Source organism: Penicillium pulvis, assembly GCF_028828015.1.
Source record: "Penicillium pulvis strain IBT 33274 chromosome Unknown contig_7_segment1_segment0, whole genome shotgun sequence".
NCBI classification, from domain to species: Eukaryota; Fungi; Ascomycota; class Eurotiomycetes; order Eurotiales; family Aspergillaceae; genus Penicillium; species Penicillium pulvis.
Window position 1 is genome coordinate 2,829,545 of NW_026643079.1, and position 23,175 is coordinate 2,852,719.

General features: G+C 49.1%; 7 protein-coding genes across 7 annotated transcripts; 3 read left to right on the forward strand and 4 right to left on the reverse strand.

Moving 5' to 3' along the window:
- Window positions 1-1,154: 1,154 nt before the first annotated feature.
- Window positions 1,155-3,329, forward strand: ace2 (putative C2H2 transcription factor (Swi5); the record flags this gene model as incomplete). The annotated part of the gene is made up of 2 exons (XM_057068580.1): window positions 1,155-1,806; window positions 1,861-3,329. The coding sequence occupies 2 exons, from the start codon at window positions 1,155-1,157 to the stop codon at window positions 3,327-3,329; spliced, it is 2,121 nt and encodes a 706-aa protein (XP_056919435.1).
- A 937-nt stretch (window positions 3,330-4,266) lies between these two features.
- On the reverse strand, window positions 4,267-5,876 carry N7503_009034 (T2 family ribonuclease; the record flags this gene model as incomplete). Its single annotated transcript, XM_057068581.1, has 6 exons — window positions 4,267-4,404; window positions 4,476-4,573; window positions 4,645-4,884; window positions 4,956-5,148; window positions 5,220-5,514; window positions 5,605-5,876. The coding sequence occupies 6 exons, from the start codon at window positions 5,874-5,876 to the stop codon at window positions 4,267-4,269; spliced, it is 1,236 nt and encodes a 411-aa protein (XP_056919436.1).
- Window positions 5,877-7,306: 1,430 nt separating this feature from the next.
- N7503_009035 (RMD1 family protein) lies at window positions 7,307-8,679 on the reverse strand (the record flags this gene model as incomplete). The annotated part of the gene is made up of 2 exons (XM_057068582.1): window positions 7,307-8,293; window positions 8,347-8,679. 2 exons carry the CDS (start codon window positions 8,677-8,679, stop codon window positions 7,307-7,309), a joined length of 1,320 nt encoding a protein of 439 aa, XP_056919437.1.
- A 149-nt stretch (window positions 8,680-8,828) lies between these two features.
- On the forward strand, window positions 8,829-12,870 carry N7503_009036 (Tetratricopeptide-like helical; the record flags this gene model as incomplete). Its single annotated transcript, XM_057068583.1, has 4 exons — window positions 8,829-9,181; window positions 9,236-9,262; window positions 9,319-10,283; window positions 10,341-12,870. The coding sequence occupies exons 1-4, from the start codon at window positions 8,873-8,875 to the stop codon at window positions 12,868-12,870; spliced, it is 3,831 nt and encodes a 1,276-aa protein (XP_056919438.1). The 5' UTR covers window positions 8,829-8,872.
- Window positions 12,871-13,890: 1,020 nt separating this feature from the next.
- Window positions 13,891-15,606, forward strand: N7503_009037 (tannase; the record flags this gene model as incomplete). Its single annotated transcript, XM_057068584.1, has 1 exon — window positions 13,891-15,606. The coding sequence occupies one exon, from the start codon at window positions 13,891-13,893 to the stop codon at window positions 15,604-15,606; it is 1,716 nt and encodes a 571-aa protein (XP_056919439.1).
- A 280-nt stretch (window positions 15,607-15,886) lies between these two features.
- N7503_009038 (F-box protein) lies at window positions 15,887-17,740 on the reverse strand (the record flags this gene model as incomplete). Its single annotated transcript, XM_057068585.1, has 2 exons — window positions 15,887-16,836; window positions 16,894-17,740. The coding sequence occupies 2 exons, from the start codon at window positions 17,738-17,740 to the stop codon at window positions 15,887-15,889; spliced, it is 1,797 nt and encodes a 598-aa protein (XP_056919440.1).
- Window positions 17,741-18,611: 871 nt separating this feature from the next.
- Window positions 18,612-20,001, reverse strand: N7503_009039 (uncharacterized protein; the record flags this gene model as incomplete). Its single annotated transcript, XM_057068586.1, has 4 exons — window positions 18,612-19,600; window positions 19,658-19,699; window positions 19,756-19,809; window positions 19,920-20,001. 4 exons carry the CDS (start codon window positions 19,999-20,001, stop codon window positions 18,612-18,614), a joined length of 1,167 nt encoding a protein of 388 aa, XP_056919441.1.
- Between the last annotated feature and the right edge of the window lie 3,174 nt (window positions 20,002-23,175).

Below are 23,175 nucleotides of genomic sequence, written 5' to 3' on the forward strand. Positions count from 1 at the left end.
GGACTTGACATTGTCGATGGTGTCCGAGGACTCAACCTCGAGGGTGATGGTCTTGCCCGTGAGGGTCTTAACGAAGATCTGCATCTTGATGAAGGCCTGCGATGCGGTTAGTCTCAAATCCGAGATTTTGCTTTAGAGCATGCGCAGAGAAAGCAGTAAGTCCAAACAAGCGTGCGCAAAGGCGCTACATCATGTTTTGGAAATTTACAACCTTCTTCTGCTGGGTTCATCAACTTACCTCGACAAGTTGTCTTCCTTAACCTTGACAAAGAGAAGAAATTCAAGGTAGGTGGGACTCGGTTCGTGATTAAAATCGTTGTGTGATCACATGACAGACCCACTGCTTGTTACAGACTAGTGCGAATCAAGCGGAAGAATCTTTCTGCCGACAGGGCTTATCGATAAGGGTCACATGATGACATGGGCCTTATGTACACAATTGTGCCTCAGGCAACAAATGACATAGCCCTGCATCGCGGAACTTCAGCCCCAGTGTTGGCCCAAGATCTGATCGACTATCAGAGTTGCCCAATCAGGGACATTCCCATGGCGACGGCCACAGGAGGGCCAACCCCTTCACTAGGGACAAAGTGAAGCTCATCCTCCTCGCAGCGGATATCCGGGCCCTTGCAGAGGGCAAGGAAAAGAAGTCAGGGTGTAGGGATTAGAGGTGGGAATTATTGTATAGATGGGATCTCGGTCGATAATGCCTAAATGAATCTAACAAAAGATGCAGGATCCGCAGGCGGGGAGTGGGCCCATGCTCGTCACAGCTGGCTCACATCTGGTTTCCCAGACTCCCGTCACGGCGCGTTGCTATGCCAACCACGCTTGTTGATAGTGAACCGTGGGCTGGATTGATAGATCGTCAACTCTTCTGGCCCGCTTCAAAGGTCTTTTATTGGAGTCCATTTCTACCTTAACTGTCTCCAGTTTTCCTCTTCTTCGTGTCACCTTTATTTTCCTCGGTGGGACGGTGAATTGAACTTCACATAATCTATTTACGACTCTTATCAACGCTTGACTACTAGCTTGTTAAGGATCTAAGCTACTTTCTTTTCGTTTTTTTTTGTTTGCGATTGCGATTGTTGGTGTTCACAGACTAACACTGCGACAGGAAACGTGAAATTCGAAATTCGAGCGGCCTGGAAGCCATGATCTCCCCCTCGTCGACATTACACGGTCACCGTCGCCAACTATCAAACCCCGGCTTCGAAGTGGATCGACCCGTGATGGCCAATATGCCACCCCGCCGAACACATCGTCGTGGTCAGACTGTGGACTATGGCTCCTTTGGTCCACAACTCGCTGTCGATCGACGATGTGGGACAAACAAGGTCACCCAACTTCGGGACTATTTTAACGAAAAAGCAGCTTTCTCACGACAAGCAATGGCTAGCCAGCAGTTTGCATCTTCATGTCAACATGACCAGCGGTTCATTCCGTCTGGTCTTCCCCTCCAGCCCGACCAATATCAGACCGCATATATGTGGAACCCGGAGGAACTTCAGGAGATGTACACAGCTGGCAGCTCTGCTACATTCCCAACTTCAAATGCTCCCGCTCTTGCACGATCTGCAAGTGACAATCCAAGCTCCAACTCGGCTTTGAAAAGCTCTATGCACCAATTACAAGAGGAGCGTCAACGGCTTTCTCAAGCCCGCGAGCAGAAGCGTTGGGGATCCTTTCCCCAGCAATATCAAGCAATGATGCATAAAGATCAGGCTAATGGTTATGATCGAGCTATGCAGCAGCTCTCTGTTCAACAAGAGACTGTTTCGCCTAAGATCAATCCCTACCTCTCATGTATGATCTAACATATACTTGACTCATTCGCTACCTCGCTGACCGTTCTCATAGACACTGCTCCCCTTACCCCCGATACCACCCCAATGAAGGGTTCTTTTGATTTATCTATGTATACCAATGACCAGACCCCTACTAAGCCCCAGAGTTTTTCATACCCCCACACACCTGTTACTGCTGAGATGCAAAGAGCCCAGTCACTCCAAGGACTGCCTGGGTCAGATACTGTCCACATGACTCAAATGCCTTCGCCTGCCACTTCCATCGCCGACTATGCCGAGCTCGCTGCTATGCCTTCACCTGGCTCCTGTGGTGAGTCGCCATACAAGATTAGTCCGCCCAACAACAAGCGGAAGCGCGCTTTGTCTCCCGAGTCGTCGAGTGGCCAGTCCGAGGAAGAGAACATCGAGCCCGTGGATGAATTTGACCTCGATGCCCGCGTCAAAGCATCCGTGAAAGAAAGTTCAGTTTCCAGTGATGAGATCAACCAGTACATCTCCGGCCCTGACCCCAAAGACAACAAGTGGGTCTGTACCTTCTCTGGCTGCCACTGTCGCTTCGGTCGCAAGGAGAACATCAAGTCCCACGTCCAGACTCACCTTAACGACCGTCAGTATGTATGTGACCGATGTGGGAAGGACTTTGTCCGTGGACATGATCTCAAGCGTCACCTGAAAACCCATTCCGGAAAGAAGCCTTTTGCCTGTGCTTGTGGTGCTAGCTTCGCTCGTCAAGATGCCCTAACCCGCCACCGCCAACGTGATATGTGCGTCGGAGGCTTCACCGGATTTGTCCCGAAGACCACCAAGCGTGGCCGCCCACCAAAGAAAGCTCGTCCCGATGTTGAAACCCGTCAGATCAAGTCTACTCGTACCCGTCAACGCATTGCCCAGAAGTCCGCCCCCCTTATGCCCGTGAAGATCGAGAGCAACACGCTCCACGAACAGCCAATGTTTAACTCCCCCAACTATGCCCCGTCTACGTCTATGTCCTCTTTTACCCCGCCTACATCCCCCGGTCGCGCAGTGGACCGCGAGTCACCAATGTCAAGTATGCCCATGAGCTCCCAGCAATTCGAGGACGACATGCTTCCCTTGCCATTGTCGCCGCCTCAAATGGCCCACAACCGATATGCTCGTGCCATGGAAGAATTTGATTCAAAACCCCACATCTCCTCTCAGGACTGCTTGTACAGTGATCCTGCTCTTTCCCCATACGACATGTCCTCACCGCACTCTGCACCAACCCTAGCAGAGTCCACCGTGGGATCTGATATCGATGTCTTCATCTCTCAGGACCCCACCGAGCGACTGCAAGAAGAGTTCAAGATGGAGGGATTTGGATCCATTAGCTCTCAGGGCTACTCCAACCTTCCCAGCAGCTATGCCTACGTCGACTCCTCAGACTTTGCCATCTACTCCGACGTCCCTGGAAAGACCATTTCCGGCCTCAGCGCTCTCGAAATGGACCCTTACTCCGACCATATTGATTCCCTCTCCAGCGAATTCTTGATCGACCCTTGAGCATTCATTATACCTATTTACTTGACTTGACTGTACCACCACTACGCGAGTACCACCTCTCGCGCGATCTTGGCGTTTACTTCCACTTTACGAAAAGCATGACATAGACGGCGTGCACTCTCCTTCTTCCGACTTCTACGATATGAGACGAGCTGTATACTCTCATGACAACGAAAACACGGGCGTTCACATATTCTTCTTTCTTTCGGCTTGAGCGACCTGGCTGTTTTTCACTGGACATCTGTTTCTTTCTCTTCTCTTAGCGCACATGACTTAACCTTCGGGGACACTCTGGGATTTATGTGGCGTTCTGGCCATTGTTCCCCTATGTTCCTGTTTTATGACCTTGTTTTTCATTTCTTTTTTCATATATTTTCCTCGAGTTCGCCCTTTTGGGGTCTCGATTGATTCATGGGATACGTTGTTATGTTTTTCGTTTGTCTTTTCAACTGGTCCCCTTGACATACTTGTGGGATCCATGGCATTATGTTTATTTCTCTGGCGAATTTCCCTTAATTCACCCCCTATTTTTTGATATGTACTTCATGAGTTTCTGAATGGATTATGTGTAGCTAGCTACTTCCCATCCAATCTTTTTTTCTCGGGATGTACTTACCTTGAGGTCTGATGATGGCTTGTATTCTAGTCTCTTTAGATTTGCTATGTATGACCTATTGTTACATGTATGATTGCATGTGCATAATTAGCTCTGAAGAAATATATTGATATTCATGAGTGCAGACATTGCCTTTAACGTAAATTTGATATGATTATATTCCACATGCAGTTGCCATGACTCCTATCTGACTCCATGTAGTATGTATGTATCTCTATTGCTATGTGCCTAAATGAGCATAAAATTCAAAAACCATGATAACCTGCGAGACAAATGTAGCTAGGGCAACTCGAGTATCAGAAAATGCCCGAAGCCCGTGTTCTACGCCTTCCACGTAATCTCAATCTCAATCGGGTGGGATTCCTGGTCGGAGTAGACGGTGCTCTGTGTGAAGCCCTTGGGTGGCTTGTCTGCGTAAAAGGTTGTTTTACCTTCATAAGCAAGTTTGTCCTCCTCGGCCTGTACAAGAGATGTTAGGATAGGGGAATTGACAGGCATACAATAAATGACGCAGTGTTGAGAAGGCATACCGTAAAGGCGCTAGGGATATCAACATGATCTCCACAGCTCAAGATACCCTCGTCAAAGGAGCATGGTCCTTTGCTTGATTTCAGAGTGAATGTATCATCTAGGAAAAGAAAAAATCAGCGGCAGCTCCACATAGACCATAGTATCAAACATTGCAAAGATAATACGTACCTGATTCCTTCTCTGCTCGGAAAGTAGCACAAGTCCCAGATTGATACCATGTTCCTTTGCTGATGATACAGCCACGTCTTTGGTTTAGAGTCGATACCAGCAAGTTTCCCCTGCCAGTAAATGGAGTTCCTGGGTCCGTCGGCTCCGATCCATGGCTGGTGGTGGTCTTGGATGGGTCCTTCTGGGCCCGCTTAAGCGGATAGTGGATACCACGAGCGGGGCAGTTTGATTTCTGACCATCTGTGATAATCACAGTCAGCTTTGTGCTCTTTCCTACAAATGAGGTCATCAAATGTTTTAAATGAACATACCAGGATCTGCGGTGACGAATTGCCCGGCCTGCAAACTACCGGCAATATTGAAATGGTACCAGATCTCGTTGAATATGCCTCTTCGACAGTGAATGGTAACGGGTGCACCATGTCCACGCTCCAGCGCGTTTTCGATATCCTCCCGTGCATAGGTTTGACGATTCGATGGGACGATACCAGCGTCGGCAAGGAACTAGAAAGGAGTCAGTAACTAAGCTCAAACCTTGGACAGTCGTGTGTATGCGACAGAAGAGTAAGACCAACCTTGTATGATGGCCTCTGCTGGTAGATCTCTACTGCCTTATCAAAGTAGTCTACCACGTCCTGCTGAGGGAGATAATCCTCGTAGCAGTGTGGCTCAAGGGTGCTGACACAGGTACCGTGTTTGTTCCACTCATGCTCCCACAGGGTAGCGTCATCGCCACGGAAGTCCTTCCAGTACTCGCTCATGTAGTCAAGCAGATCTCCGCGACCAGAATCCACTAAGATTAGCGAGATGTTGCTGTACTTCCGCTTGGAATCGCAGAATTGATCGAAACCGCCGTCGCAATGATCAGGCCTATGAGGATTAGTCTATGTATGTTTCAAAAAAATGTCTCGAATTCGTTCCGCTTCATTTTGGTGTCAAAAAGGGTTGTTGATAGCTTACCAAAGCCCGTGAATGGTCCAAGAGTCATCGGGACCAACTGCAGGGTCGGTGTCCCAGAATTGCGTTTGTAGCATCTGGCCGCCTGGATAGTTAAAGCAACAGGTATCTTGGCCATTATACCTGGCCTGGCAGCTGACGTCGGACCGAGGGCAAGATCGCAGAGTTCCCGGAGTCCTTTCCTCCGCAGTTGAGGATAGCAAGAGCGAACCAAGTGTTTTGAGGATCTTCTGGGGCCCCGGGAACTCCAGGACCTGTTGTGATGAGCCCCACATAGCGAGATGATGAGATGACAGAGCCAAGCTTATATAGATTGCGAAGACAAGGGTTTAAGTACCTGAACAGGTACCTTGCAGGTTGAACGAAATAGAGTTCCCAAGGTTGGGGTTTGGGGTTCTTATCTCTTATCGCCCAAATGACTAAGGCGATCATCTGATAAGCCCCCTTTCGGCCTAGACGTCGATCTTCGACGTAGAAGGACATCATGTCCAACGCATGACACCACAAAGACACTCATCTGATCTGATATTCGCACGTGATAGAATTATGCACCAAGCCAACTTCGCCTCCTCCACCAGCCAGAGCCGAGCCTAGACTTGACTTGGACGTGTTTGTTTGGTTGGTGGGGCGCGGGGCGCGGGGAGTGGAACTATGTGAGGGCAGATTTGGCTACTATAGTCGTCTTATGGATCAAATTCGATATAATCGATTATGTTTTTGGGATACAAGTAGCCGAGATGTGTGTCATCATTTTCCTTCTACTGTCTTTTCCTATTCTTCCCCTTCTTTATTGTATGTTTATGTATGGAGTCAATCGTACCTGGCCTGAAGAAATTGACACGCTCGAACCCAGCTGATTACCATATAGACATTTTCACTTAATCAAGTTACTTGATGGAGTGCATGAATGAAATCCCAACCGCATGTGCTTGGATTAAGTCACTTGCCTCATAAGCAACATGTCGTCCGGCAATGCCTATATTATCGGGAAATCTACACATTAGTGAAAAAATTACATAAATACCCAATTCACTGGCGTAGCCCACCTTTAAATCCGGTTAATTCCTCTTCATTCCCCCTCCACTTCCTAGCAGACTACAGTACTATCTATACATAAGCGACAAATGTTCCAAGGTTGATATGGGGCCCTGGTATGATAGACCAATCCCTGACGCGTCGCGAGGAATTCATATGTCCCAGATTCCGGATCACGGTAGGCCGAATCCGCCAAAGAGGTTCAATGGATAACTAGATCGCGGACCATATGGTGGAATACGTCGCCTAAAAATAGATAATCAAAGGATGCCGCCAATTTAAAGATCGAGTGCAGCGGGTGTGATCATTCCCACCCCAGATGGCCAGATAATGCCTTGGTGGACGATCATACTACTATGGCTCCACCACCGAAGCCCAGTCCGCGACAACAATGATCTATACAAACGTTGATCAACGCCCACTCGGAAGCATGCGTCGGCGGCAGATACATGGAACCAGTCCCTATGGAGTGGAGGGTGGAATATTGTAAGTTTGCATAGCGACCAATGTGACCAGAGAGCTTTACCGCACATAAGAGAACTACCTTCTCTGCCTATCTCATGTGACTCCCGATAGGCATCACGAGTCATCAGCTCAAAGGAGAAAGAGTGAAGGGGTATCTTATTTTATACTGTGATAGCTGTTACATATATGTTACATAAATTCAGTCTTAAATGACCGAGTTTCCTTGGTTGCGCGCCTTTGCTTTTTCTTTCTCCTCTTGCTCGTGCACCCTTTCTTTCCATAGTCGTAGAACCTCGAAGCCAACCTCGACGGCAATGAGCAGAATAATGATCCACTCGAGTCGGAGGCCGTGGGTCTCACTGAGACGCTCGCGTAGTACACTGGCAATCTCTTGCGCATAGTCCATCTTTTCATTCAGGAGCTTGATGCGAATCCCAACATCGAGGCCCCGGCCCACTTGTTCGTAGTACCCCTCCAATCCAAGCTCATGCCGACTGTCCCAGAAGATGTCTGGAAGAGAGTCGGTAAGCTCAGAGTATAGATTCAACTGTGCGCGCACACTGAGTAGTTGGCCGGTCTTGCGGAGAATGAAATCGCGGGTATATGGGAGACGGGAGCCCTTTGATAGAAGAGTGGGGATGGTGCGTGTTGACTCGAAATAGTTTGACAGGAGCGTCTCAAGAACGGCCAATTTTGTACTGCGAGCCAGGCCAGATGAGAAAGCAACTTTGGTCAAGACGGTATCAATGGATTGTTGTTGCGGGAACGGGACTTCCGAGCCCTGGTTTCCGGACTTGGTTCCTAGAATAATGGTATCGCCCTTAATGCTGCTATTCTCTCGCTTGGGATCTTCCACGAACTCGAGGTCTTCAGTTTCCAAGTCGTCCACATGGGCTCCCTCAGCTGCTGGGAGAAGAGTTCTTGTCGCCAGGAAAGATGTAAATCCTTCGGGTAGAGACCAGGCCACTACTGTTCCGGACGGGAAGACGAAAATGTCGCCTACTTCGTCGGACGAGAGATCCGCTGTTGATGGGTTCCCAACCCGTCTTATTGAATCGATGGGAATCTGCACATGAACGACTTGTGGGTAAAGTCCGGTGTTTAATGGATCCGGCTCAAATCCTTTCTCTTGTAAAATGTCTCGGACTTTGCGTATGTCGAATTGCTCGGCGACAGCATAGGCGGTAACTACCTAAGACCCTCAAGGGTTAGTAATGGTCTTCAAAATAATTATTCGAACCCTACCTTGGTCTGGTGAATGCCCTGCTCTCTGAGCTGGGCCTTGGAGGCAGATCCCTCCCTTGACCTTTGTGCCTCCACCGCAACACGCCGTAGAGATGTCGGAGCCGCCGGGGATCTTGCTGCACGCCTGCGTTGCTTCTGGGATTCTAAAATTTCAGCTCCTTCTTCCTTGCTGGACTGTTTCTGCGAAAGATGCGCATTGGATGAGAAGAAGTCCTTCCGGCGCGGGAGCTCCAATGCGGGTGTCGCGTGTAAATATTGACTCTGAGGCTGTCTCCAGAGCCGCGTTGGCACTGGCCACTTGCAGGCAGAGCAGAGAGAGGCTCTCGCAAACATGGTGACTGCTCGTTAGTACAAAACAAAAAAGCCCGAAACGATGTCATGGTCTGCAGAACCGAACCCCCTCCGCTTAGTCATGCGGTGGAGCAGCCCGACCCCAGCTCCCAAGCTGCAACAATCCAGGTCCCGTTGCTTGTCGCATCTCGATCTAAACCGGCCTGGGAGCTCCAGGCGCCACAAGGGACTTGCCATGGACGCGCCTGGTGAGACAAAAGCGAATGGGGGCTTTGAAAATCGCCTCACAGAGAATGACGCATCTCCGCGCAGCCGATCACCCTCCGATACGAACCCCGACGAGCACGAGCGACGTCATCAAAGCAGTGAAGATGAGTCCGAGGGCAGCGATGTTAGAGACGATGATGAAGACCAAGACTTGGATGAATCCGACGAGGAAGATGAAGAGCCAAAGCTCAAGTACGCATACCTCTCCAAGCACTTGGGCTCCGTTTATCGCAATGGGGACGCGACCAGTACATTCCTCGTTGCAGGAGACAAGATGGTAGGGAGCTCTTCTCTGCTGAAAGTACACGGACTAAGCTAATGTGACCTTAAGATCGTGGGAACGCACAATGGTGTCATTGTAAGCAGACTGCTCTGGCGTACCTCGACTCTCGAGACGCAGCTAACCCTCAACAGCACGTTCTTTCATTACCCCTTATGCAACCTCTTCGTGTATACCATGCTCACTCAGCAAGCGTCACTTCCATATCGATATCTCCATTCCCGCCACCATTGCCAAATTCAAAGCTCGACGCTGCAGTCAGACAAGCCGCGGAGGATCCTCGCCCCCCGACACGTACCTCCACCAGCTCGGGCAGCATTCGGGGTCACCCCAGGTCAAGCCAGCAAGCGGCTGTCCCAAACATACCGTCCAATGCAATTTATATCGCATCGGCCTCAATTGACGGCAACGTGTGCATATCGTCGTTGGTAGATCCAAAAGATATTATGAAGCGGAATTTTGGACGACCTGTGCAGGCAGTCGCCCTCTCGCCAGATTATAAGAACGACAGAACGTTTATCTCCGGTGGCCGAGCTGGTGAGTTGATTTTGACCACCGGCGGTCGTGTTGGGGTCAGTTCAAATGCTACTACAATGGGAGGAGCAACTGCTGCGGCATCAAGTTGGCTAGGATCAATGGGACTGGGTAACAGCAGCGGAAAAGATACAATATTGCACAGCGGTGAAGGCGCTATCAGCACCGTCCGGTGGTCTTTGTCTGGCAAATATGTTACCTGGGCCAATGAGGAGGGCATCAAGATCATGCGCTCCAACCTGCATCTGGAATCCGCGGAGATCGAATTCGCTTGGAAACGTATCAGCCACATAGACCGGCCAAATGGACCGGGATGGGAAGAAATGGCGAGTGTTTGGAAGGCGCGTGCTGAATGGATTGACCAAGCGGCTTTGGACGATCATGACAACCTTGACTCAGGTGACGGGATAACACAGCAAAGGCCACCGCCCCCAATACCAACGGAGAAGGTTGAAAAACTTGTCGTGGGCTGGGGAGGTACTGTATGGGTTATTGATGTTTACCCAGATCGGGCAAGCAAGCATTCGAAGGGCGAAAAATATGGCTCTGCAGAAGTTTCTACAATGTAAGCCACACCACCGACTTGTTCAAAGACTCGAATGCTGACTTTTTACAAATACAGTCTCAGAACAGATTGTATGATATCTGGTATCTCCTTGTACACGCCTCGTCTTCTTGTTATCCTGGCATATATTGAAGCAGAAGGCGACCAAAGCTCCCCTGGGTCCCGGCATCGCCAGAAAGGTCAAGAGCCTGAATTAAGACTCATTGACATAGAGACCAAGGAAGAGCTTAGCGCCGACACGCTTTCCGTCCATCGCTTTGAAGGCCTGGCTGCATCAGACTATCATCTAAGTGTCTTGCCCCCATGGAAAACCCCTGAAGGGCAAGTTGTTCAGCGTGGGGCTCTAGGGACTCTTGGTCATGGTTTACTTGATGCAACCATGTACTCGGCACGCCTGTTTAGTTCAGGTGCCAGCGTCAGAAGTACCGCCAGCAGTGGTGACAGGATTTCTGCAAGAGTTCCTCCATCGTTCAGCCCCAGACAGCTGCCTGTCGATGAGCTTCCCAAAGAGGTACAGGATGTTGCAACCGCTGCAGGCGCCAAGATCTTCATTCATAGCCCATACGACTGTGTTGTTGCTGTGAAGAGGGATCTTTCTGACCGATTGGCTTGGCTCGACTCACGTGGGCAATACGAAGAAGCTTGGAAACTTCTCAATGAACATCCTGAGGCTGCAGGTTCGGTCTTGAAGGAAGGAATTCCAGGGTCTCTCAAATCTAAGTCAAGCCTAGGTGACTTTTTCGCGGATGATAGGTCATCGATAATGACCGCTGGTCGTAACCAGGTTTCGGCTGCGGACCAAGAGAAGGTTCGGCTTGGTGAACTCTGGGTTGAACAGCTTATCCATGAGGAAAGATGGAGCGAAGCCGCTCAAGTCTGCAGCAAGGTTCTCAACCATGCAGCGCGATGGGAACATTGGGCTTGGGAGTTCATTAAGGCCGAAAAAGTGGACGATATTACACCTTATATTCCCACAGACCGGCGCAATGCGCTACCCGCGAAGATCTATGAAGTTATTCTCAGCGACTATGTCTCCCGGGACCTAACTCAATTCAAAGAATTGATTGAGACATGGCCGTCTGACTTATTCAACTCCAACACCGTGACATTGGCGATTCAAGACCAGCTCAAGACAGAATCAATGCGCGAAGACTCTGAGGAATGGAGAATCCTGACGGATTGCCTTGCCAAGATGTTCATTGTTGGTGGCCATCACCGCGAGGCCTTACACTGCTACATCAAACTACAGGATGCCGATGCTGCTATGTCGTTGGTCAAGGAACATCAATTGGTTGATGCCGTGTCTGATAAGATTGTAGCGTTCATCATGATTCGGATCTCCAAAGCGCAGATGAAATCAGCACCGAGGTCTGAATTGGAAGAGCTTGCTGCAGAACCAATTCAATTACTTGCCCGAGAGGCCTACACTGGAATTGTTCCCCCAGAAATTGTGGTCCAGCAACTGAATGCCGCAAATCGTGTTCTTTTCGTCTACTTCTATCTGCGGGCGTTATGGCGCGGCGAATTTCTTCCTCAAGACGCCTCGAAGCCCGCTAGAGGTCGCGGCGCCCATGCCAGAGACGCAGCGAGCAAATTGGCTGCAGACGAAGGAAAAGCTTTGATCGATAAGTTCGCTGATACAGCTGTGGAAGTATTTGCGGATTACGATCGACCTTTGCTGATGGAGTTCCTGCAAACGAGCATCTCATACACATTCGAGACCGCAACCTCAATTTGCGAACAACGCCACTTTACCCCGGAACTTATCTTCCTCTTGTCTAAGATGGGCCAAACGAAGCGAGCCTTGAACCTGATTTTGTCAGATCTAAAGGACGTATCTCAGGCTATCTCGTTCGCCAAGTCACAGGATGATCCTGATCTTTGGGAGGACCTTCTTGACTACTCCATGGACAAGCCTAAGTTCATTCATGGACTCCTCGTTGAGGCCGGAACGTCTATTGATCCAATAAAGCTTGTGCGTCGTATTCCGAGCGGTCTGGAGATTGAAGGACTGCGAGATGGTCTCACTCGCCTGATCCGCGAACATGACTTGCAAGCGATTATTAGCCAGGGTGCCGCGCGGGTCATGCATGGTGAGGTCGCCCTGGGAATGGATACATTGCGCAGGGGACAACGCCGCGGAATCGCATTCTATATAGCCGAGGATGATGTGGATGAGAAGAACACAAACTTGACCCCGATGCCGAAGAACCAGAACCAAGACGCTGCATCGATGTCTAGTGGCTCGACCAAGCCCACCGGTCCCAAACGGGGGACATGTGGCGGATGCCATGCTCCATTCAAGACAAACGAACGAGATATTCTCGTTGGCTTTGCCTGTGGCCACGTCTTCCATCTATCCCACCTACATCCGGAAGGGTCGCAGCAACACTCGAGCACGAGCAGCGTGGCAGATCGCACACCTCGGCCCTCATCCCCATCCGAGGAGCCTTTGTCAACAGCTTCTCGTACCGTGGGTCCCAAGGTGACAACCGCGCGGCTTTTGCGAGATAAGATTGGAGAAGGGTGTCGAATCTGCGCATTAACAAGAAAAATTGAGTCCCTTGGCAACGAGGGCGAGGAGTGATTTGATTCTCGGGAGCGGGATCTCGACCACCAATAGTATCCATCTTTTTCACCTGTTCATACTCGTGTATGCTGCTGTATATCGATTGTTTCCTTTGTGATACCCACACATCTTTCGGATGGCCCCGTGCATTGTGGGGCGTAATTTAGTGTTGGAAAACAATGCATGATTTCAATTTTCATTATTCATTTACCAATACAATTGTAGATACCCAACTGCAGTGTTTATCCCCGTAGACATTCATCGAGTGAGCCACCTGCCTAGGAAACATACCCTTGAGAAACCGTGCTGAGTTACTATTCGTTATTGCCTCTAAGCTTCTAGGATAAGAGCTTGTCGCCCTCCACTGCAAGGGGGAATCGGTAGAACCTCGGCTATGCAAGTGCATCCTTCTGCTGGACAATATCAGGGGAGCAGGAGGGTTCCCAGGTTGAGCCAATGAACAGTAGCACAAGCAATCTAATCCCAAGGGTTTCTTCCCAAGCAAGGAACCCCAAGCGAGCGACCCCAAGCGAGACGGAACCAGAATAAATCCCGTGCCTGCTTATTAAACTCTATACCCCAGGGCGTTTTGCGCTATACTTATATGGAACTTAGGCCCCAGGGTGGATAATCGTGGGGCAACACAATTAAGCAATAAACCGATCAACATCTCACTTCTAAGTCCTGGAGTAAGCCACTAATCGTGGGATCGCTTAGGATCTTTGCCGGTGTGCTCGGACTTAAGTGTGCAATGTGGGGAAGATGAAGCTTGTCCGGTAATAACAACGCGGGGAAAGTGGCTCCATGGAGAAGACCACTACATTACCCCGGATTCTGTACCTGATATGTCATTTATAATAGATTCGAGGCCGGTTCAGCGGAGGTTGGCTGTTAATTATTTAACCGTCTTTCTACAGCTCTGGATAGCTCTCTATAGCTCCCCATGCAAAGTAGATCATATAAATAGAGCGAAGGGATCAATCAATTGAATCATCCTTGCATTCTACTCCATCCATATTCGTTCACCTCTCAAACATCATGAGCGCTTTGCATTTGGCAGCCATCCTGGCTGCTGGATCAGTCGCTGTAGCCTATACTACACCAATGGCTAATGTGTGCACTGCTGCTCATGTTAAAGCTACACTCCCCACTGATGCGTTGCTTGGTCTCACTCTGCAACCTTCAACTGTCACCGCTGCTGCTGTCTACAACTATAACGACACCGGCTCTCCGTTTTTCCCAGACAATGTTTCCAGCTTCTGCAATGTGACATTTGGCTATAGTCATAATGGAAAGGATGACCAGGTTCTCGTCAATTACTTCATGCCGGCCCCTGCCAGTTTTCAAAACCGCTATGTCTCGCAGGGAGGTGGTGCACTTGATATCTACTCTGGTGTTGCCAGTCTGGCTGGTGGAATCCAATACGGCGCTGTGAACGGCGGAACAGATGGAGGATTTGGAAGTTTCTCTGCCTCCTTTGACGAGGTTACGCTCCTGGCCAATGGTACTGTCGATCTTGACATTGTCAACTTGTTCGGTTATCAGGCCCACTACGAGCTGGGTGTTATTGGCAGAGCTTTCACTCGCAACTTCTATGGAATGTCCGAGAAGACCAAGCTATACTCCTACTTCCAGGCTTGCTCCGAAGGAGGTCGCGAGGCTTTCAGTCAGCTTCAGCGCTATGGAGAGCTCTGGGATGGCGCGTCAGTTGGCGCTCCTGCTTTCCGTTATTCGTTCCAGCAAGTCCAGCATCTCTTCTCTAATATTGTCGAGAAGACCATTGGATATAACCCTCCCCTTTGTGAGATGGCAACGATCGTCAACGCTACTATCAACTACTGTGACGGATTGGATGGTAAACATGACGGTGTTGTGGCCCGAACAGATCTTTGCAAGCTGAAATTCGACCTTGACACCATGGTCGGTAAGAGCTACTACTGTGCTGCGTCGAATGGAGCTCCGGTTCAAAATGGAAAAATCACAAAGAAGGGAGTCGAGGTTGCAAAGGCTATTATCGATGGCTTGCACGACTCAGAAGGTCGCCGGGTGTACGTCTCTTACCAGCCCTCCGCTGATTTCCACGATGCCCAGACGACATACAACTCCGAGACCGGTTCTTGGGATATCTCCATTGTCGGACTCGGCGGCGAATATGTAACCCAGCTCCTCCAGAAACTCGACATTGAGAACCTACCCACTCTTGATGGTGTCACCTACGACACAATCAAGGACTGGATGATCGAAGGTATGCAGACATACCAAGATAGTCTGCAAGTCAACTGGCCCGATCTTACACCCTTCCACGCCAATGGAGGCAAACTCATCCACTTCCACGGCGAATCTGACAGCAGTGTTCCCACTGCTTCCTCAGTCCGATATTGGGAATCTGTCCGCAAGACAATGTACCCCAATATGAGCGTCGCTGACGGCACAGAGGCCACCAAGGAGTGGTATCGTCTCTACCTTGTCCCTGGTGCGGCACATTGTGATTGGAATGATGAGCAGCCGAATGCTCCGTGGCCGCAGACTGGCTTGAAGACGATCATCAACTGGGTTGAACATGGTATTGAGCCTGTTAGGCTCAATGGTACGGTCTCTTTGGGTGAGAATGCGGGTGACATAATGGAGATTTGCTCGTGGCCGCTGCGGCCTTACTGGACTGATAATGGGTCTAAACTTGAATGCCAGTATGATCAGACTTCTATCGATACTTGGTTGTACGAGTTTGATGGAGTGCCTGTTCCAGTTTACTAGATGAGCTGCTTGTGGATTCGAGTCTTGGTGATGAGTGAAGATATTTAATTAATAAGAATATATTAAGTTGAATTATATTACCCCTGTCACTGCCAATGAGGTACCAATATTGGAACTGTCATCTCTATCAGGCCCGTCAGAGTTAGAAGACAGCCATGGATGCATTGCCCTGAGTACGCGAAAAAGGTCATGAATATAAACTTCGACATATCGACTTCAGATCCGTTCATACATACTAATATTTACTAGCTATTTAAATTATTTCGTACATTTGGTCATACTACCAGTCGTCTTCACTATCCGAAAATCCAGGCCACTCATCCAATTCGCCGTCATTTAGAGCCCTCTCATATTGAGCAACAGAAAAATCAACTGACCCAGGCCAGAAGACCTTCGCATTTGTTTTATTCGATTCCTTATGGCATGGAAACCGGTGGTAAAAATGCAGGTTCTCACAAGAGCAAGAATCATACTCCGACATTGTGTATGGATACGGAACCAATTTGGCCAGAAGTGAAACATTCCGTTGTCGAAACAAATCCACCCAATTATTGATTTGGAAGCAGACTTCCTCACTGGAGGGATTGCTCAGATTATCCGGTATCTCACAAATTATCTCACGAAGAAGCGGCAGACATAAATGTTGACCCTCACGCGTCAATGAATTATAGAGGACCGCCAGAGGTACAGGCTGTCCCGGTTCATATCGAAATGTAAGGCTTTTGAGCGAATTTGGCAAGGGCATTACTGGACGTGTCCCCATTCCTAGCAGCGAGTAAGGTGTGATTGTAAGTTTTTCGAGAAATGAAAAGTTGTGAAGCCCGGAGGCAAGGGCCGCCCCCCAGTAGACGTCAAGGTCGAGAGTTTCGATGCAGTCATGATGATCCATGAATAGATCCGGGAAGCCGCCTCCCTCTGCGAAGCCTTGTGGAAGAGGGCCTCGGAATGTAAAGGATTTCAGTCCCTCTGTAAAGCTGAGAATAAATTTTAGGTCTTCCATTGATATCTCACAATTGAGAATCACCAATTCTTTCACGGTGGAATGTTCAGAAGGCAACATGTCATCGTAAAAAAAAATGGAATCCCCTTTTGAAAGCCACTGAAACCTCGCACCCGTGATGCAGATCTTTTCAGGTCGTTGTTTGAGGAGAAAAATGGTCTCATTAAAAGTAGGAATATCATACTCCTTCTGATTGTGTGTATCAAGTGTAGAATCAGTTCCGATATGGCCTGAATCTCATTAGTGAAATCTGATTGCCAGGAGCCGAGGGGTGGGACAGTACTAACAAACTCGCAAATTGGGAGGCAGGCGAGCATTTTTGTGATCGCCAAGAATACCTCCACAGAACCAAGTTTTCTTTGTGAGAGCAGCACTGTACTCAAGACGTTGGTCTATGAGGTCTTCCTGATACTTCTGAAAGTTTATCATGACTTCCCACGGGTTTTCCCCACAGCCAAATGGGTCATTTCCTGGACCTAACGTCCCTTTTTGCTCATGCTCAAAAAAAGCCTGAGCAGCTTGGGAGATATAGCCATCTACAGTTTCATGCGTCTCGTCCTCCACCTCCTCTCGGACGAATTCCTCATCCAGGTAGCATCTACCGGATAATCGTCGCACTTTGTCCTCCTCCTCGGTCCATTTGATGTCTCTTCTCCAAGGAACCCCAAGTCGTTTCCTGAAAACAAGTGTTTCCAGAGAGGGTAATTTAGCAATCATTTCATAGAAGGGCACAGAGAAATCAATCAAATCTTCAAATCCGGTATCATCCTCGTGGCGAATTTCACGAATGAGTGGAGCCAGATCTGGGCGTTTCTTGATAGTTTCTGCAAGTCGAGGCCCATGAATTAACCATGAAAGTCTAGGTGTTTCGTAAAGAAATGGATGGATGCTCTGGTAAAGGGATCGGCATGTCTGCGACAGTCGGCTAAGGTGCTTGGGTTTCTTGCGAACAGACTCTCGAAGATATTGAATGATCATGTCCCATAGCTCTGGGGGCAGGCTTGCTCGGTTGGCACTAGGCTCATCCTGTACGATGGTATTCTGCGTCGGATTTTGCATAACTGGACGTTGAATTTTTGCACGTTTGGCACCGCGCTTATGCTTCTTGATGGTCTTTTGCGCCGGGTCCTCCATACCTGACCATATCAAGCTTGTTTAAATGTGGGGTTTGGCGCTTCTCGGGACAACAAAGATCAAGTTGATAACTGCTGACACATCAGCGCCAAGAACGTGCATATGCCCCACTCAGGCGCAACCTGCATTCCGACAAGCTCACAGTTTATCAGCAGTGGTCCAATGGCATTGATGTTGGGACTTGAGGACGAAAAGAATCAAAGATGACTGTATGGGCGATTTGTGTAGGGGAGGAAGATCAAAAAGGAAAAAGAACGGTGGGGGGGGGGGGTTGACTAAGGTCGGATAAAATGCAAGTGAGGCTCACAAGATAACTCCATGTACTGGTTGAGCTGAAGCTGGTTCAATGTGTTGTTATGGATACTCCAGCCAGCTGCCGCTAGAATCAACTAAGAAAGAATTTGATCTCAAGAGTCTCATGTATGAATTTCAATTGCCCTTCAAATTCAGAGCGCTATGCGTGGATGGAAAGCAAAGGACTTCCAACCAACAAGCCAGAAATTGGGGGAATAGGTGTTTGGCGTCGTCTTCCATGCATCACGGCGATCGTCGAAGCTCGGGTGACCGCATCAACCATCAACCAGCACGTTCATTCAATAGATTGGACTACAAAGAAAGATTGCTGGGAAAACAAATAGATTAGCTAGGCTAATTGGCTACCATGTCATTGGCCATAAGATATGAAAACGAAAATATTAGGGCAGCACATGTTGCATCCCAATTTAACAAACAGAGATAACTAACGGCACGAGACTAGCCCATCGTGCAGAAACAAAGACCCGAGTTGATCAACACCACAAGGAGGTCATGGTCATCCCGCAATGGACAGGAGTCCAATACGACCTCACAAGAGAAGGAAGCTTGTAGAGCCTCACAGGGTGTTAATGAAAAGCAGAACCATGAAGCCAGTGGCAACAATGTTGACAATGTTACTCGGGACCTTGGCAGCCTTGGAAAATGCCTTGGTAGGAGTAGGGTTGCCCGGAACACTTCCGCTGGGGGTGGAGTGCCCACCAGCAGGAGGGTTGCTGCTGGCGGGGGGATTGTTGCCAGCAGGGGGAGCGCCAGGGCCGGGTCCAGGAGCGCCATGAACAGCAGGAGCACTGGGAGCAGGGAGAGCACCAGGGCCATGTCCAGGAGTGCCAGGAACAGCAGGAGCACTGGGAGCAGGGAGAGCACCAGGGCCATGTCCAGGAGTGCCAGGAACAGCAGGAGCACTGGGAGCAGGGAGAGCACCAGGGCCAGGTCCAGGAGCACCAGGAACAGTAGAAGCACTGGGAGTAGGGGGAGCACCAGGGCCAAGTCCAGGAGCACCAGGAACAGTAGGAGCACTGGGAATAGGCGGGTGGCACTCGGTGTGGGAGCACTCAATGGGGACTGTAATTACTGGAGGAGCTGGCACAGTAGGAGCAGGGGTGTGGCAATCGGTGTGGGAGCACTCAATAGAGACTGTAACGACTGGAGGAACAGGTGGCTGGCCAGTCTTGGAACCAGAAGGGCACGGTTCCGTAACAGTATTAGTGGAAGTGCTAACCTCGGGGTTCTGACCAGGGGTGCTCGAGCCAGAAGTCGAAATGCCAGGAGTGACCAGAGGGGTCCTCGACATGGGAGTCTCAGGAGTCACAACTGGGTTGCTCGAGGTAGAGGACTCAGTTGGAGTCAGCAGAGTTGAAGCAGGGGTACTCGACGAGGGAGTCTCAGTGGGAGTCACAGTTTGAATCTCGGGAGTCACAGGGAGAGTGCTCGAGGTAGAAGATGCAGTTGAGACCTCAGAAGTCTTAGGAGTGCGAGGGCAATCTGGGACATTTGGGGCACAACTGATCTCAGTGGAGGTCGATGTGACATAATCAGTCGACAGAGCTTGGAGGTATCAGTAGGAAGAACACAATGAAAAGAACTTAGTCGAAGGGAACTTACCACGAGCAATGAGGTTGTTGGCAAGAACAGGGAAGTGGTCAACTGTGATATCATGTTAGTGCACTGAGTCCCGGCACGAGAGAAATGAGATTACTTACGACCACGCAAATTGCCGTGTCCACGATTGGCGTGAGCATCAGAGACATCACGATCTGGAAATAGGTCAGCATTTAGGTAAAATTGAAAGGTGATGTGAAAAAAAAGAATGAAAAACAAAGACGCGTCGAGGGCGTCGAATACATTTGCAGAAGGATGAACTTACTGATGACAGCGGCCTGTGCCAGGAACGCAAGGAACCCGACGACAAGAAGCACCACCTGAATGGGGGTGCGAATGAGAATCATCATGAAGGTTTAACAAGTTAAACGTAGGACGAGTTGATGGAACGAGTGTGGTAAATGAGAGACAAGGGGTGTAGAGGAACGAGAGTGGGAGAGTATGAAGAGAGAAGAGAATAAGAGGAAGATGAAAAGGAGCGAGAAGAAGATAAACAACGAGAGAAACAGCGCTGATGGGGTTGGGAAGCTGCTGTTTTCCGTTATTTCAGAAAGAACGACCTTAACGGAAGGACTCTCTGCTTGTTCAAAGTACAAAGTGAGGTTACCACCAAAATGTGCCTGGAAAGCTGCCTGAACCGGCCTAGAAGTGACTTGTATGCTTCAGTATGATGACAATGGCATTAAATGTGTAATTGAAGTTATACTTGTTGGTTGAGAGCCGAATTCGGGGAAACATGGAGATATCTGGATGGTTGTTGAACCCTCCATGGATGTCGATGTCCACCGAAAAGCATTGCTCTCGGGAAATAAGAGGACCAATATAGATTAGATATCATCGATTTGATTACATGACATGCACAACATAGAAAATTCTCAGAGAACGATCTTGATGGAGTTACATTGAGGAAAACAAGAGTCATAGGGCGACTATCTATAGAAGGACAGCGGCATGCAGAGTTGCAGGCGGCGTAAACTTTGCAAGCCGTTCACAAGAACAATCAAAATCAATGCACGATCGCACTTAGATTTGGCATATGTCATTGACAGCTAGTAAACATCCAAGTAGAGCCCCAAAGCCAAAAGATTAGGGTTGATGGATACAAGAAGTATATCACTGGCATTTCATTGGCTGAACATCCTCAGCCCTATATGCACGGGGACAGCTACAAGCTTCTGTCTAGAGCTGTCATATCAGATGAGCCCATATAGAGAATACATATGCACAGCGAAGCTAGCCCATTTCAGTCCTAATATGTGAACTGGGCTCGTTACTATCGGAAGCATACAGTACCGTACCACCGGAACAAAAAATAGCGAGGTCCACCGAAGCCCTCGGAACACAAGCGAATACTTGCCGACTCAGAAACCCGCGATCTGGCAAGTGGACACGTAGATTCATTCACGCTCCATTCCGCGTCCCATCGGGAGAAGGGATACCCCAACTCGCTAAGAGTCGCTAAGAGAGCATAATGGGGACACAAAGACAAAAAAAAAAAAAACAGACCGCTACAGTTTACTAGCGCGATATTTATTATACGGTACGTGTACGGGAACTCTCAAGAATAGGGCTGTTCCAACCATGTACCGGGATGAGCCGTGTGCGAAGAGATAAAGTGGGGTGTCGCAGCTATCAGAACTCCGCTTCCAAGGAACGTTGGGAGTGATGTCATGGGGCTTTGCGGGAGGCTTATTGGCGTTTTGAAGGGACAGATTACGTGCCAGCGAAGCTATCACAGCGCTCAAACTTTTGGAAAGGGATAGCGGCGTAAAGAATAGTAAGGAAAGAATGAGATCTAGACCTCGTGTTGGTATTTCCGCTCCGTATCTCCGGATCAGACGATTTCCCCGAATTGAAGGAGGGGCTACTGAGGGGCAGTGATCGATCTCGATCTGCGAGTGGAATGAACTAGAGGGAAGGGTTATATGACAGGGGATGGGATCGGCAGGAACGTGGCCAATGGCTTCCCTGGATCTAGATTGGGCTTGATTCAAAAACGAGATAGCGGGGCAAGCTGATACGGTCTGGAATGTGATCCTCTGGTTTGAACGGGCTGACGTCATGAAGGGTGGGTGCGCCGGCTTCTCATCCAGCCAGTACGAGGGCCTGATTTGATAGCTAAGCGCCTAGCGTGGGGATTTTTGAAAGTAGGATTCCTATTCGACGGAGCTTTACCCGGAGGACTTTTTTATTATCTTTGTGCATCGCTAGTTGCGTCTGGCTCCATAGCAAAGCCCGTTTCAAGTAGTGCCCATATTGCGCTACGTTGTGGGCATTCGTGTAGCACGTGTAAGGAGTCCAAGTGCGCCAAAAAGCTTGAGCCTATAGGGGAAGGTGCATGGCGACGTAAACCTTCAATACGGTATACGAGAGGCCAAACAATGAAACCTTCTGTTTACTTTATCGTTTCCCCTCAAGCCATAGCTGTCATATTGTGAGTGAGATTGCGGCAGCGCCACAGCCACAATAGGAGAGTGGTGAATCTTGCCCGCAGCATCGCTAGGCCTAAAGCGGCCGATTATTACAACGCCATCCAACCGCAACAAGCGTATTAAATAAGCCGTTGAATTAGGAGACGTGCACTGAATTAGATGCCATTGGTTAATCAAGGTAGCTCTAACGGTCGACTAAGGAGCTCTAGATGCACCCCACATGCACTGTAGATTCACGCTTAATGTAACCAACGAGCACAAAAGGAAGAATTTCCCAAACCCCGAAACTTTATTCATTGGCGAAGTTGAAGATTCAAATCCCGTTCATTGAGCAAAAGACATGGAACCGAAAAGCAATGAACATCACCGTATCATTCACTGGACTAAAAGAGTATTTCAAACTAAATCCACGTACCAAAGCACAGACTCATGATGCAACGACCAGAGCCAACCACAAAGGAAGGAAAAGTGACCCATATCAGAGTTTTCATCTTGATTGGCCAACATACAATGGTAGCTCAGTCCGCCAATCATATCCAGTTGTCACAAGCGGATAGGACAACCTCTGTCTCCCGCTTCGGGTAAACTCGAACTCAGCTGTCCATGGCGCCACAAGCTCGCCTCCGTCGAGCCCGTGGTTGGTTTCTCGCTCTGTCCCGTGGACTGTTTACCTGGTTGCTGGGACCGGCTCTGGGGGTGGGGCCGTCCTTTCAGTCGATTTTTTTTTTTTTTTTTTGTAATTTTCGTTTTTCGCGGTCCGCTTTCATTCTGAACGCGCAGTCGTGTGGGCTTTGGAAATCCGTGGTAGATATGGAGTTGTGGCTTGTTGATCTCGGAGGTCATTCCTTAACTGCTCAAATTTGCGTTTCTTTCTCGCACGATATAATCCACTTTTCTTAGAGGATTTTTGGGATGTTGGTATCTCCACTAAGGCAAATTGGTAAAAGGGAAATTAAAAATTTGCGCTTTGTTACGTACTTCTCCAAATGCCAAGCATCTTCTCCGAATAGCGATGAACGCGCCCCGCATGAATAGTACCTTGAGGGTGAATAAATTTATGTTCATAAAGCTGAGGTTCACTAAGGAGTA